We start from the raw sequence: 14,147 nt of genomic DNA, 5'->3' as shown, positions 1-14,147 counted from the left end.
CTGCAGCAATTGAATGGACCCAACACTTGGCTCCAGCTCCAAGATTGACACGACTCCTGCGGCTCTCTGAGACGGCTATCAGTGCTTACCGATACGTCAGCATCATGCTTAACAGTCATCATCGCCATCGTCTTTGTGAACCGCGTCACTCGTAGAAAGGATTGAAGAGCTATGAATCTGAATCGATTTATCTGCATGTCATCGATGTTCTTGCCGCTAACACTACGGTAGCTTCCAATAAAGAGGTAGCGATAGCCGACCCAGACAATAGCGTGGAAGTCTAGACTAGTAACTCATGGCGTCGCGATCTGAGGAACGGACGACAACAGGTACCAAACATGGGCTCAAGCTGTGATCGGCACTAAGCTTGATGGTCTCAATTGCTTGACACAGCTTGCTTTTGCTCAACGTTGGATCTCGCTTTCCAGCTCAAGCTTGGAAGATCCATCGTGGATGACGATCACCGAGCTTCAGGTCTTCTTCAGTATCGTGGAAGTCGTTCGTCTCAGGGTGTTCAGCGATGAACTGCTGTTTTTTCTTGTTTTCCTGCTTCAACCTCCACCATAGCACGTTGACGACAATGATATTCATGACCAGATAGCCAAGCGCAAAGCTGTGACCCAGGACGTATCGAGGAGCCGTTTTAGGTCTGTACAGCTGCGTACCCAATACAGCTCCAAGGTTTCCGATCGAAATCTGCATGGCGTTGGCGGTCGCACGTTTGGTCTGTCCGGATACGTTGATGGCAGGCCAACTCAGTACCAGAGCAACCGAGGGGTATATTCCTACTGCTGCGAGGAATGTCCCGGCGTATGATAGACCAGGCCTGGCGGTGGGATTCTTGTTTGCAAGGAGAATTACATATCCAATCACTGCAAACGCAGATGTTGCTGTGATGAAGAGGCCACGCTGCTTTGTCTTTTCTGACCACACGGCCCAAAATACGGTAAATATCGTAGCTACGGCGTATGGCGGTATGGTCAACAACTGCGACTGAGCGGATGTATAACCCATGTCACGGATGATAGTCGGCTATCAGCGGTTAGCTTGAACACTTCATCCCTAAGAGTTTGCTCACCAAAAACAGAGACAAGGTATACAGAGGTAGGCTCATGGTGTGGAAGCCAGCACCATAAAGCCAGACCTTGGGATCCTTCAGAGCATCTACGACATCACTCCACAGGAACTTCTCGTTGTTCGTTGAATCGCTGTCAGCCTTGAGTCTGGCCTGTATGAACGTGCGCTCTTCTTTCGACAGCCAGGAGACAGTATCCGGATAGTTGGAGATGAACCAGTATGCGCCAACTGCAATGACGATGGTGAGCAACCCTTCCTGCAACACTGTCAGCGAAGTCCAACACAGAGTCTGGGACGCTACACACCAAGATGAAAATCCATCTCCATCCAGCATAGTTGCCAACTCCACGCATGTGGCTGATGCCCCATGCTAAGATTCCACCGAACGCACCAGCCAAGGAGGCGCAGCTGAAGAAAAGCGAGATGCGGTATTGCCGTTCCTCCCGCTTATACCACATGCTAAGGTAGTATACGACACCAGGGAAGAGTCCGGACTCAGCGACGCCAAGGCTTGTAATTGTTAGTCGAGGATTTCCCATGCATTGGGCAATAGACCTACAAGAAGCGCACGGCGAAGAAGCCAGCCTTGTTTTGCGTCACACCCATGAGGGTCGCGACAATCCCCCAGGCCACAGTCAATGTCGGAAGCCAAAATTTAGGTGTCGTCCGTTTTAGTACAATGTTACACGGCTGCCCCGAGTTGTTAACATGAGTCCATTGATCATCCTCCAGGACAAACTCACTAGCTCAAATAGAACATAACCGATGAAGTATAGTGTTAGTCCCGTGAGATACTCGTTGCCGGTCATGCCCAGATCGGCCGTAAGTCCTTCGATACGCGCATTGGCAACGTTACTCCGGTCCAGAAAACTGAGGAGGTATAACACTGATACTGCAGGAAGTAGTCTTAAATCGAGCATGCGCAACAACTTCTTCTCGTTGATGGTACCAGGCAGAACTTCAAAATCCGAGTCAGATGGAGTCGAGGCACCAGGCACACCAGCCTTTTGGTCGTCCACACGCTTCTCGTCGGTCGACATGTTGGCAAAAGTGTCGTTCAGAAAATTCCGGCACGTAGGAACATAGTATCCAGGGTGTCGGCATATTATACGTGCCGACTAACCCCCAATGTTTTGAATATGATGCAAGAGCGTGGAAGTTGCAGGTCAACCCGTCATACCAGCATTTGGTAACAAGCACCCGAAGGCTACGTTGGCTGTCATTGGACTGATCGTAAGCTCACCTCCGAGACGAGGCTTAATGCTTATCGACAACATCGGCAAACAGCTAAAACGGCAGGTTCTTCTCTGAAACTGTATGGATTTTGGGTGTTCGCGAAATCGTGGGGTGGAATGTCGTGATCGCAGATCTGCACGCGTTGGTTGGCGCTAGCCGCTGTGGGTCCACATCTGACTGGGGCATCGTCATCTCTTCGACTAACAGCACACGGATTGGTCAAGCAGATGATAAAATATTCTTAAAGAATGGCGAGCGAGCCAGTATAGGTCCCGCGCGTGGACAAAGAGCATGGAGTAAGGGGCTGCACGTGGAGAACTAGCAGCTTAGAAGAACTCACAGCTTCATTCTTCACTAATCACTATCGTCGCTTCAGAAAGGTTCTCATGTCTCCAACTTCACCAAAAAGACCTTTTCACTCTTGGAAACAGAAATTTCGTTCCATCACCGTAACCGCGTCGTCACGAGCGCGATACTCAGCCAGAGCAAGTCCCGGACTTTGATGGCTCGCAGCCGCCTGCACACCCGTTGTACATCTGGCAAGGAGTCTTGGTGTCGTAGCAAGCGTTCTTGATAGTCGCAGTATCACCGTAGTTGGAGTTGATGCCAGCAAGCTCACCACCCTTGACGGCGGTCACACCCTCGATGTAAACGTTTCGCTTGCATTGCTTGGAGCAGTTACCGCAGGAGCGGTACAGCTTACCGTAATCGTTGACGTAGAAGTTCTAGACGCTGTCAGTAATTGATACCACAGGAAAGATCGTGAGACGACAGGAGCCACCAGTGATCTTGAACAGGAGAAGGGAGTAGGGTAGGCTTACAATGATGTTGACGGTACCGCAGCCGTTGTGCTGGACCACCTTATCGGAGGCCTTGTAGGCGCCACCACCAATGATCCAAGATTGGTCACCAGCAGCATCGTTCTTGACAGAGATGGCATCCTCGCAGACTGAAAGTATGTCAGAAGAAGTTTTAAGGAACCGACGAGCAAGTGCTTACCATCCTCGAACCAGACAAACTCCAGCCTGCAAGCACCATCGCAGTGCACACCTTCAGCTTGATTCTTGCCAATGATGCAGTTCTTGAGCGTAGCACCCTTCTTCAAAAGGAACACAGCATCGTCACTAGTGCCCTCGGCCTGGCTGTTGCATGCTCCGCTACCTCGATCATACCTGGCCCACCCGCAGTCAAAGGTCTGGCCGGCAGCAACAGTGATGACCTTGCTGTTTGACTTGGTGGAGGTTGCCACGGGAACGCCGCCAGTGTAGCCGTTACAAGCGAGCACTGCGGGAAGAAAGAGCGCGGCGATGCCGGCGAGCTTGCTAATGGACAGCATTGTGATAGAGACCGAGTGATGTCTGATCTTGAAGCGAATGAAGGGCAATGTCGTGATATTCAGTATTGTCACAACATCCAGCACATTTATATCCGTAAGTTCGCACAAACTCGGTCGCTATGCCTCTCGCAAGCCAGCTTGCGGGAGGGAGCGATTGGAGGAGAATCTTCTCGTTCGCTCAACTGGCCGACCTTCTGACAATCTGAGTAGATTATCTCTGCTGCGAGGAAGCCTTGGCTGCCTCTACAAGCTATCGCTGGCGAACCCGCCGAGCTTATCGCTAGACTTCTCATCGTCGCGATGCAGACGGAAAAGCTGAGCCTTACGGTCTCTGTGGCACCGCTATTGACACTGTAATATACATGAACCACGAGGATGTGGGCTAAGCCAATCATAGTCCTGATGGTCATCTAAACTTAATCCTAGGCTAACCCTACTAACGGTGGCAATTTAGCGAACCCAATCCCTGGACAAGACTGAGAGGGACTGGACGTCGGAAGCTCGCCCCATGATGCAGGTGCAGCCTTACACTCACAGCGGAAAAATATCGAAGATCCGGGGTTAGAAGCTTGGTACTGCGGGGTGCGCAAAAGTCCGAAGAACTGCTGACGGGTATCGGTCAAGCATTGGACCGAACGGTTCTCGTTCGTGAAGTGGTGGGATAGGAAACGAAGACACACGATCAAGTACCCCCAGGAAAGGGGATAGGGGAACAATCTACACACTAGAGTCGTGCTGCCTTTATGTCTATCCATTTGTTCCAGTCACACATTGCAGGAACTGTCATCTTCTCCACGAACAGAGACGTACAGTGGAAACCTCTCGCTTTGTGTAGAGGAAACACGGGAAGCAGAGGATTGGGGGCCGTGCAGCCTCGGGCCCCTGTGCACGTGAACAGAACGTGAGTTACAACCTCTCAACAGTCGAGTCACGCAAGCCTTCGAATCTTCTCGCTTGGAGGTCAAAATGCATATGATTGATCTTTTTCTCAGTGACAGATTGTAGGTAAAGAAGACTCGCGTATCGTTATCCAACATTGCCCAACAGCTAGACATCTCGTACTCACCTCATGGGACTCCGGAACCCTATAGCCCCGAACATGCCACCCTTTTTTGGGGTCGTCAGCGGCTCGGGTGTGTTCCTCCCCGTACCCGCCTGGCTCACCATTCCCATGATGCCCTGCCCTATGTTCGCGCCCCCGCTCCCGGGGGCCTTGAACCTGTACTGACTGCCTGTCGCGTAGATGTCGTTGAGCATCTGTTCCAGCACGCCTGCGTCCACGAATTCCTCGTACTTCCGCCATAATTTTAGTGCGGTGGTGGCATCTTCGATCGAGTCGTGAGTGTCTTGCTGGATACTCTCTTTGAGGACGCACCACGCGAGGAACTTCAGGTTGAGTTTGCGCTTATACTCCGGAAGGAAAAACAGATTGCTCGTATCAACGACCTGGTTCTTAGGCACATGAATGTTGATTGTGCGGAAGTCATTGGCTAAGCTGTGGCCAACGAAGACACAACCCAGGTTGAGCAGGAGCCAGAGTTTCTTGTAAGCGTGTTTAAGACTGACGAGTGCGTGAGGTGAGGTCTCTCGATTCAGATCCCCGGGAGAGATACCTGACCAAGCGGTTAAATGGTCGACGACGGATTCGCTGACTGCAATATAGTCGTCGATGAAAGGTACGCCTGCGAGCTCCCCACTGCCACGACATACGGACACACGGGCGAGGCCCTTGCGATCGGGACGGATAGTTTGCCGAGTTCCGTCTGCCTTCATTTCTATTTCTTCAGCTTGAAGACGAATGAATTCTGCATCGATAGCAACGGGATAGCCGGGCTTGGGCGCTTCTGGTTGTAGTTCCAGGAGCTTGAACTTAGACTCACAAGGCGCAGGATTTGCTGACCACCATCTGTAGAGGATGGAAGTATCAAGATTGTTCTTCCAAGAGTCGTCGATTTTGTTCCTTGCTGCCTTAAGCTGGTAGGTGAGTACGGAAGGCAGCTTCCAGCCAGGCTCAAAGCGCAGCGCCTCTTCTTTCGGTATTGGCCTGACCAAGAAGTCGTTGAACAGATGCCACTTATCTTCTGTTGTCGCTTCTCGCGATGATGGAGCAGTGTTAATGGTGGCAACAAGGTGTGGCTTTTGATGCTCTCCACTATTGATATCGGCGACAACGCCTATCAGCTCAAAGACCATGATGTCGAATACGCCTCGCTGCAAGTGCAACTTCAGGTCCTGGCCTTCGAAGCAATAGAACTGGCCTTGATCTACAATGATGCCAATCTCTTGCGGCAACCAGTTCGGTATCGACCAAAGTAACTTGGCTTCATGGCTCTGGATCGCTGCATTGAGCATCAAAACTCCTGGTATGGTCTGGATTGTCTTCCTCTGCACCATTTGTTGATATCTGTTGCACTTGGTGCACCACCCTCGAGTCTGGTCTTGGCGTTCGACGCTAGCCTTGAGGATCTGAGAGAAGGTCGGGCGCGGTATTCTCGTGTTCTTCATAACGTGTTTCGCAGGATAGACAAGCTCATTGACGAAGTTCTTTCCGCCACGCGCGGTCTCGTTCGCGCACTGCGCACATCGCATGCTTGCTCTGGCTTGAGTCTCCAGTATGTGATCCATCGGCGACGGCCCTGAATTGGTTGGTAGCATCTGTCGGACCTCATCTGACATCTTGTCCAACAAGAATCGATTGAGATTCTGTACCATAGTCGTGAGGGCAACATTAGGTGCAAACTCTTCCAAGAGATTGAGAGATGCTGCATTGGAGAGACTGCTGAATGTCTTCAGGAAGTTAGAAGCTTGACAGTTCAGTCCTGCAGCCTTCTCGAGCATGTCTATCAAGAACCCCAGCTCGCACAGAATACACGACTCGAACAAACACGCTGATGCAGTGTGATGCAGTGCAATATTCCGGATCAGTGGTGTGAAGCGTAACACCTGCAGTAGGGAGTTAGCGTACGAATTGGCGATGTGAGTCTCCAGCCCTGAGTAAGGTGTTTGATTATAGTACCTGTAGGCAGGTCAGTGTCAGGCAACAAATGCTGAGTAATGATTGTGCATACGCGAAGTCGAAATCATCGACGCCAAATTTGCTGTACTTGATCTCCACATTGCCGTACATTGAAGGTACTTCTTTCCGTGTGACGTCTTCCAAATGCAGGTCTGTCAACGATTCCATTGTTTCAATCGCCTTAGCATCAGTGTCGCTGTTGTACGATTGCACTGCACGGGATTGTTCGCTCAGAAACTTGGGTGCCGACAGAGATTCTGTGATACGGTCTGAATGCCGTCTTGACTCGGCTTGGTTTCTCCTCTTCGTTCGAGGGTTCTTTGCAAAGAAGCCCATCTCGGTTCGCGACATACCGCTCAAAATAGAGGCATCAATCTTTGGTGGCGGTGTTCCTACTTCGTACACCAAATGGCTTGGCCAGCCAGATAGAAGGTTCTCTTTGTAGTATGGCATGCCAACTGTATTGAGGGGTCTGCATACAATTAGCAGAGCATTAGCTGAAGCGCGCAGACTGAGGACTCACGTATCTGGAGACCAGTCCATGGCAGGTGGTGGTATATGATGATCAGCAAACTCGGTAGGATTACTGTATTCTGGAAAGTGCACTTTCGAAGGGGAACCCCACAGATGAACTTGCCCGTTGCTATCGGACAAGGCGAAAGCTTCGCCCGAGGGCGCCATCTCGAAGCCATGTAGGTAAGAGTCATATAGGTTGATCTGTCGTAGGTTTGCAGCATCTGGGTTCATCAGGTCAATGACCTGCATCTGCCCATTATGCGATGCAATGATAGCAGTAGTCGACATGCGAGGGTGCATTCGAACAAAAGCGGCGCCAGTGTGGAAAGGGATCGGAGGCAGCTGCTTCAACGTCTTCAACGAAAAGACATGTGTGAACGGGTCGAGCATGTAGGCGTTCTGCTGCCTAGGAGACCAGCCACATGTCGCCAGGAAGTCTCCCTTTGCGTCCATATCACTAATACTACCAGTATGTCCGTCGAAAGCTTTGATATTTGAGAGCGAGTTCGAGTCCAGGATATGTATGCCGCCATTCTTGGTAGCTGCGCATATGTATTGGCCGGCACGCTTCATGATGGTGTACTGGGCTTCAGCTGGAAGCTGCATGGATTTAGCATGGTATATGATCGAGTGGTAGCGCATGCACACTCACAGTCTCGGTGATTATGCCCTTCTCCACGTCTACTTTGAACATCTGATCCTGGCATCCTGCGACAAGGATCTCTCGCGTGCCCTTGGAGGTGAAGTTCATGCATTTCAGGTCCTTGAACTCATTGCTCCTATAGCTCGTGCATCAGCATTCTCCAACACTTCTTACACCAAGGTCCCGAATCCAAACCTACGTAAGGTGCCATTGTGTTATGCCGCGCCGGAGGGCGTAGTGGACGCTCTGCTTAGAGACGGAGAGAACGCCCTTTTCGGTAAAGAGGAACTGCTTGACGGGCCCTTCGGTGGCGCCATGACCGCGGTATGAGGTATAACGTTCGAGGGTCGCGCCGTAGAAAGAAGTAATGCGCCCCTGTCTTGACGTAAGTTGATGGAGCAGGGTGGGCGCAGCATAGGTGCTCACGAGGCTATTGCCGGTCCACAGCAATTCTTGAGATGTGTCAAAAGCAAATGTCGCTACGGGCGTAGGAGGGTGGTGTGGTCCTGGAGGAGGCAGCTGCACGCATGCAAGCTACAGCTTCATCAGTTACTGTGCGCTGCGCGTCATGCCTCACAGCGTGTTCTGGGCGCAACCGGCATTGGTGGGCATACCTCGTCCCAGTCCGCCTCCATTTTGACAGCACAGTCGCCGAGATTATGTGCCTGTGACTCGGCGTTCCCATGCTCCAGAAACCCTCATCGTTCCCCAGGAAGCGAGTTGTAAGTCGTGATTGAGGTTGAAGCTACCGGCGCGTGAGGCGTGATTGGAGATCCTGCCCCACCTAACAAAGCTAACCAGGCGCCGAGGAGGCCAATTATGCAGCCTATCACGAAGAAGCGCGTTTATTATCCCTAATACCGAGACGCCAGATCATCTCTCCTACTTCATATTGTAGTTTCATGAGCTCCTTAAAGAAGTTCCACATGTTGTGCCGTCGCTGAAGCATATGTAACAACGTAGGTTTAGTGGGTGTCCTTGTCAGCCGACCAGACGGAAACAGCCTTTCCTTCGGTTCTTCTTGGCCATTATCATCGGTTTCATCTCATGAAGTTCCGATCTCTTCTACTGCTGTGCAGCAGCACTTCCCTATCCTCAGGCTGAGGGCGGAAACGACTCCCAGATTACCCAACGGCTTGAAATGACAGACGTATGCTTTGGCTGTGTTGGAGTTGGCAACCATGCAAAGAGTGTGCCATCTTGCCTTAGTCCAGATGGCTATTAAAAAAAGTCAAGCATGTTTCATCTAAAAAACTGGCTGTAAGCATATGCTTTGTAGACCTGCTTGATTTTGGCTACAATGTTAAATCACGTTAATGGCTACTGATATGTGAATCACAAGGCAAGCCTGATCTGTTGATGGGCAGTAGTTCTGAAACACAGAGACTCGACGAAGACCGTGACCAATGGTATCCAGGAGAGTGTGCTTGCAGCGACCTCTGGAGGCGGTAGACACTCTAGACAAGCGAAGTGTAGGTTAAACGAAGTCAGGATTCTTATAAACTCGAAGACGCCCACCACCCTAAGTACACTGCCAAAGAGACTGGTCACATCAAAGCCACCAACAAACTCAAAGCTACCAACCATTTTAAAGACAGTGATCGACTCAAAGACGTTGATCAAGTCTAAGACATCCTCTGTCGCACCTACTGGGACTCGTGGTGCGGAATTGATGTATCACGAAGAGGGTGGCAAAAAGAAGACACCGACAAAGTAATCAATAAAGAAGCCAGGAAATACAGCTTGCGTTGATACATATGGTGCCATGTTCGCCCGGGCGATCATACTGAACAAACTAGAGCAGGAACCACCTGCCACTCAACAACCGGTGTGTATTGAGCCACCAACTTCGGGCTTTAAAGAGAAATGAAGTACACTCGAAGTTTCCCGTTGTCAGATCTTCCAGCGTGACATCGTACAAAAGGGGGTTTCCACAACGATTAGCAAGAGCAAGGAAGCGTGCATAGGTATGTTACGTTGGAGGATACGCACCGGGTGCGACTGCGGCAGTAACTCTGGGGATTTCCAAGTGCTGGAGGTTCGAAGACCCATTTGATCCGAACCAACTAGAAGCCCGTCTGCAGATACGCAGAATAAACATAGATAAACCTCACCCTCCGCGTCAGAAAACCAGCTAATCAAAACCCTCCACAGACTGTCGACCCATACGTATACCTAGCAGACGATGACGGCACAATCGACGACGGCGTAACCGACACCAAGTAGGCCTGCGTCTCCCACTAGATCGACCCGTCTGTCATACCTTCGATGCACCGAAACCGGCGAGCTCAAACCACTTTCCGGAAAGGCCCGGAGAAGTCTCGCTGCGATCGATGTACACGTTCTTCATTGACCAGGAACTGCGCGACATCGCAGCGAAAGCGGCCACGGAAGCGGCGGCCGGCTTTAAGGCAAGGTGGGTGGATCCCAACCCCAAGACTGGTGTGGCGCGCACGCCCCTTACTGCTGCTGAGCAGGAGTGGAAGAAGGCGGCGTTTGATGCTGGTGGCTATGCTACGGGGGCGAAGATGAAAATCCCGCAGCCGAGCAACCTTTCGGCCGGGGCAAGCGTCTATACGAGCGTACGGGTGGAGCGATGTTTGTTTTGATACTGGTGGCCATGATCCAGCCATTGAAGCTCCTACCAAGATCAAGGAGGCATTGGTATGCTCGGAAGTCGATTACTGTTTGGAGTTTGGGATCGGAGGCACTGGATTAGAGGTTCACGTTGTGTAGGCGCAATGGAATGTGTTAGTGAATGCCATGGTGTAATGAAGACTCGTAGCTCGATCTATATGCATAGTTGTAGAGTTTTTATTGGGAGTATTTTGTACATGGGTTTTGGTGTGAAATTTTGGTCCGAATGCAATAACCGTGTTTCGAAGGGTCAGTGACGCCAGAGCACGATGGCTAGAAAAAGCCGCTTAACCTCCCCAACAGCTCGCCCAACTCATCACGAGTACAGCGGACCGCACTCATATCTGGCTGTTGATAATCCTCGCCGTATGCCTGGGCTAGCATTTCCAGATAGCTGGGGTGGACGTCCCAATATACAGCAAGGAATCCACCTTCACCTTCATTCCAGCAATCTTCGGGCTGGTCGATGATGATAATGGCCCGGTTCCACTGGTAGTGGCTACGGAGTTCGGGAATGTGGAAGTTGTCATCTCCGGAAGCCTCTCTTGCAGCGATCTCGGCTGAGATCTGAGCCTTGCACTTAGCGATTCTCTCCTCCTCGGACGCGTCGGCAGTAAATGGGATACCCCAGACGTCGATGCGATCAGGCTGGTCGCGGGTATTTACTCCACGCTTTTCACGCGTCTCCTTGTGAAGCTTCTCTGCCAAGTTTTTCAGGTGGTCCGGGTCGGCAGCGTTGGGCGTTGTATCGTAGATTTGGAGAGACGAATGGGGGCGTTTATCTGCGATGGTGAAGTCTGAGGCCGACCATCCCTGAGGAACTTTCACTATCTCTTCGCGCACCCAGACAGTATAGCAGGACGTACCGTCATGACTTGAGACTTCCTCGACGAGATATTGATCACGGGTTTGGATTGGTGGTACGCCGCCTGTCGATAGTCTTCTCTCCGGATCGTGAGACATGTTTGCAGAGCGCCGGAGCAGCTGAGTGCCAGAGTATGAATACAAGAGGCGTGGGTGGTGTTATGTCTGATGTTTTCGTTGGTGTCAGCCACGTTGTACATCCTCTTCGGGCGTTAGCTTAACCCACTAATAGAATGGCAACAAACATTACTTACCGTGTAAACAAAGCCCTACACTGATAAGTCCAGTTAAGGCAGAAAACCCATGATGTGTACCGCAAGTTGCGGTGACGGAACGCATCCATTCACGTAAACAAATTCTGCTGACTAGCTTATCTCTGATTATCTGTCTCAGAACGATACATGAGGCACTGCTGCAATTGAACATGCAAGACGAAATTTTGACATTGTAATTTTTGGATATGAAGGTATCTAGTGGTACTTAGAGACAACGATTATCAATCTGCCAGTATCGATGCCTCTGAAGCGGGTGAGTTGTCTTACCTAGCCTTCTACGTTCAATGACGTGTTGCCCATGTCGAGATGTCAAACCACAGCGTGAAAGTCGTATTGGGTATCAAACGCCTATTGAGCGAACAGCATTTAGTCTCAGGCACTTATAGAAATAGGAAAGGTTCAGAGCCCGGAGGTCGTACCGAGTAAAGGTGAATACCGAAACGCCGTAGGCCCTCGGGCCTTAAAGGTTGGGGATGTATGCTGTCCTAGAGAAGGTTAGCTTGGTTCGAACAGCGGTATCATGCCGATTGCGTCTGTAAATTCATGTACTTCTGCAAGCCAGGTTTGCACTGGTCACTCTTCCAAGGCACAACGTAAGCTAGGTTTAATGCTGCACATTTCTGAGAACGTACCTCGTTGAGAACGACTGTCAGCGCCGATGCGCTCAGAACTTGGCTTCATCGTCATCGTCAGCGTCTTTCTTGTGATCATAGCGCTGGCGTTTGTGGGTTTCAGTCATGCCCTTGCCAGAGCCAGTAAAGCCAACCCTGCTGCCAAAGGCGTTGCTTGTCCTGAACATGGAATCTTTCTTCGCGATCTTTTTTCCAACACCCTTGCTTTGAAAATCTTTCCAGTTTCCAACGCTCTTCTTCAGCTGTCCTTTGTTGGGCACTCGGTTGACGCGCTTGGGTTCGTTGGTAGCTGCGCCAAGCTTTGCTGCGTGGGCGTTCGAGTTCGGGTTGACACTGGCGGGGCCCGAGATTACGTGCGGAGTCGAGGTAGTAGGGGTTGCTGGTGAAGGTGCAGCGGCAAGCTCGGGCTCGCGCTTCCTCTTGCTCGGTAGCGGGCGCACACGGTCGCTGTCGACAGTCAAAGTATCGTCGTACTCAAGGAAACGCACAAGGTACTTTGGCGCGGATGCTGAACCAAGTTTGCTTTGAATCTTTGCCTTGTACCACGACCTGTCTGTCCATTGCGCCTCGCACGTGTCGCCAGCGTTGAAGGTTACAGGCTTTTCAGGTTCCTGCTTTTCCACGGCCTTCCTCAGAAGAGGATGCTTCTCGGGGTCAAATTTGGGTGCAGCAGGCTCAGGCGCTTGCGGAAGCTGAGCCTCGAGAGGGTCAAGCTGCGCCTGGAATCCTGCTATGGCTGCATCATGCGTCGCGACCGCTTGCTCGGCCTCTGTCTTCATGGCTTCCCATTGCTCACGGTCATCACCAGGACCCATTTGAGCCAACTCCGCTTCCATTTGTGAAATCTGGGAGCATATTAGCTGGTTGCCGTTGGGAGAAAAAGCTGTTTGCTTACCGTGACCGCCCACTCATCGCGCTTTTTCTCTTCATTCTGGATGTCGCGCTTGATGTACCAGATCTGGTCTTTGATCGCCTTGATTTCCGCCATGGTTGCTGCGCGTAGCCTGAGAAACAACTGGTGTTCGCGATGCTGGTGTTGGCGGGTGATGATCAAACGGACCGGCGCGGCGAAATTGACCTCCGCAGTCTTGGCGTTGACTCCACTCCTCGGCCCTCTCCTCAGCCCTACTACATGCACACAGGACAGTGACACAACGTGGGGATCGCTGTGAAGGTCTGGAGCAGCTGCACATCAGACACAACTTCGTCTGCGGGCGAGACAGAGCTGCGTGCAAGCTCAGTCATGCTGACCTGCCCCTCATCAAGGGTCGAAGCCAGCCATGGAGACCCCTCACTAGTCGTCAATGCACTTACGCTCGGACTCACCGCAGCGACTGCAGCAGTTGAGAGGCTCGTCTCAGTTTGTCCGTCGTCATCGATGATAAGCACCTGGTGGAGCAATATTTGACTGTGATTTTGCCTTGCCAGGAACAGGTGCGGCGATCAGCTCCTGCTCTTCGACGGCGTTCTCGAAACCCCACCAAAGCAGAGACCGCAGTTGATTGATAAGCGATCACCCCGTGAGTCTTTGACCTCTGCTGCGCCCATTTTGCTCCTCGCCCAGTCACACTTGCCCCACCCACCCAATCAGTGAAGCCCGCTCCTTTCTGCCGCCATATTCCGCCGGTGTGCGAATGCGCAATCCTTGCTCCGCGAAGTCGCCCGTTTCATCTGACAGGGTTCACCAGCGGGACTAGGCCTTCAAGGCAACGAGGCTACGTACAGGCGAATTCGCTGCCGTTCCTCCTCCTCCATCCCCTCGACACTTTGCGACGTAATAATTGCGGCGTCTCTTGAGATCTCCCACGGACCACATTGAGTGTGCTGCGCGCGCAGAACGCTCTCCAACCGCCCTTTAGCACGCTTACACCAACGTCGCCCTTGAGCCCGTCTCCGCTCTGACCCGCGTTTGCGA

At 51.7% G+C, this 14,147-nt stretch overlaps 5 protein-coding genes across 5 annotated transcripts; all 5 read right to left on the bottom strand.

The window, feature by feature from the left end:
* Nucleotides 1-313: 313 nt before the first annotated feature.
* Nucleotides 314-2,391, bottom strand: C7974DRAFT_165504 (MFS transporter). The gene is made up of 5 exons (XM_046136044.1): nucleotides 1,821-2,391; nucleotides 1,637-1,767; nucleotides 1,383-1,587; nucleotides 1,079-1,333; nucleotides 314-1,032 (listed from the first exon to the last, which is right to left on the bottom strand). Exons 1-5 carry the CDS (start codon nucleotides 2,115-2,117, stop codon nucleotides 430-432), a joined length of 1,491 nt encoding a protein of 496 aa, XP_045997897.1. The 5' UTR covers nucleotides 2,118-2,391; the 3' UTR covers nucleotides 314-429.
* Nucleotides 2,392-2,789: 398 nt separating this feature from the next.
* C7974DRAFT_375258 (pectate lyase) lies at nucleotides 2,790-3,649 on the bottom strand (the record flags this gene model as incomplete). Its single annotated transcript, XM_046140196.1, has 3 exons — nucleotides 2,790-3,038; nucleotides 3,135-3,262; nucleotides 3,313-3,649. The coding sequence occupies 3 exons, from the start codon at nucleotides 3,647-3,649 to the stop codon at nucleotides 2,790-2,792; spliced, it is 714 nt and encodes a 237-aa protein (XP_045997896.1).
* An 862-nt stretch (nucleotides 3,650-4,511) lies between these two features.
* Nucleotides 4,512-8,092, bottom strand: C7974DRAFT_165482 (ubiquitin carboxyl-terminal hydrolase-domain-containing protein). Its single transcript, XM_046136043.1, has 4 exons — nucleotides 7,834-8,092; nucleotides 7,189-7,781; nucleotides 6,718-7,137; nucleotides 4,512-6,665 (listed from the first exon to the last, which is right to left on the bottom strand). The coding sequence occupies exons 1-4, from the start codon at nucleotides 7,930-7,932 to the stop codon at nucleotides 4,712-4,714; spliced, it is 3,066 nt and encodes a 1,021-aa protein (XP_045997895.1). The 5' UTR covers nucleotides 7,933-8,092; the 3' UTR covers nucleotides 4,512-4,711.
* A 2,484-nt stretch (nucleotides 8,093-10,576) lies between these two features.
* On the bottom strand, nucleotides 10,577-11,756 carry C7974DRAFT_423532 (uncharacterized protein). The gene is made up of 2 exons (XM_046144389.1): nucleotides 11,580-11,756; nucleotides 10,577-11,528 (listed from the first exon to the last, which is right to left on the bottom strand). Exon 2 carries the CDS (start codon nucleotides 11,422-11,424, stop codon nucleotides 10,735-10,737), a length of 690 nt encoding a protein of 229 aa, XP_045997894.1. The 5' UTR covers nucleotides 11,425-11,528; nucleotides 11,580-11,756; the 3' UTR covers nucleotides 10,577-10,734.
* A 508-nt stretch (nucleotides 11,757-12,264) lies between these two features.
* C7974DRAFT_412147 (uncharacterized protein) lies at nucleotides 12,265-13,220 on the bottom strand (the record flags this gene model as incomplete). The annotated part of the gene is made up of 2 exons (XM_046143618.1): nucleotides 12,265-13,077; nucleotides 13,128-13,220. 2 exons carry the CDS (start codon nucleotides 13,218-13,220, stop codon nucleotides 12,265-12,267), a joined length of 906 nt encoding a protein of 301 aa, XP_045997893.1.
* Nucleotides 13,221-14,147: the final 927 nt, after the last annotated feature.

Source organism: Boeremia exigua, assembly GCF_020726555.1.
Source record: "Boeremia exigua strain MPI-SDFR-AT-0100 chromosome Unknown C7974scaffold_5, whole genome shotgun sequence".
NCBI lineage: Eukaryota > Fungi > Ascomycota > Dothideomycetes > Pleosporales > Didymellaceae > Boeremia > Boeremia exigua.
This window is presented reverse-complemented; position numbering and strand designations above follow the sequence as displayed.

What these genes read in the sequence shown, in the direction of transcription:
- C7974DRAFT_165482 (XM_046136043.1), bottom strand. Translation starts at nt 7,932, where the DNA reads ATGAACTTCACCTCCAAGGGCACGCGAGAGATCCTTGTCGCAGGATGC. An exon ending in AGGGCATAATCACCGAGACT is followed by an intron (nt 7,782 to 7,833) that starts GTGAGTGTGCAT and finishes AAATCCATGCAG; the next exon opens with CTTCCAGCTGAAGCCCAGTA. An exon ending in GTCGATGATTTCGACTTCGC is followed by an intron (nt 6,666 to 6,717) that starts GTATGCACAATC and finishes ACCTGCCTACAG; the next exon opens with GTACTATAATCAAACACCTT.
- C7974DRAFT_423532 (XM_046144389.1), bottom strand. Translation starts at nt 11,424, where the DNA reads ATGTCTCACGATCCGGAGAGAAGACTATCGACAGGCGGCGTACCACCA.
- C7974DRAFT_165504 (XM_046136044.1), bottom strand. Translation starts at nt 2,117, where the DNA reads ATGTCGACCGACGAGAAGCGTGTGGACGACCAAAAGGCTGGTGTGCCT. An exon ending in GTTATGTTCTATTTGAGCTA is followed by an intron (nt 1,768 to 1,820) that starts GTGAGTTTGTCC and finishes AACTCGGGGCAG; the next exon opens with CCGTGTAACATTGTACTAAA. An exon ending in GGAGATGGATTTTCATCTTG is followed by an intron (nt 1,334 to 1,382) that starts GTGTGTAGCGTC and finishes ACAGTGTTGCAG; the next exon opens with GAAGGGTTGCTCACCATCGT.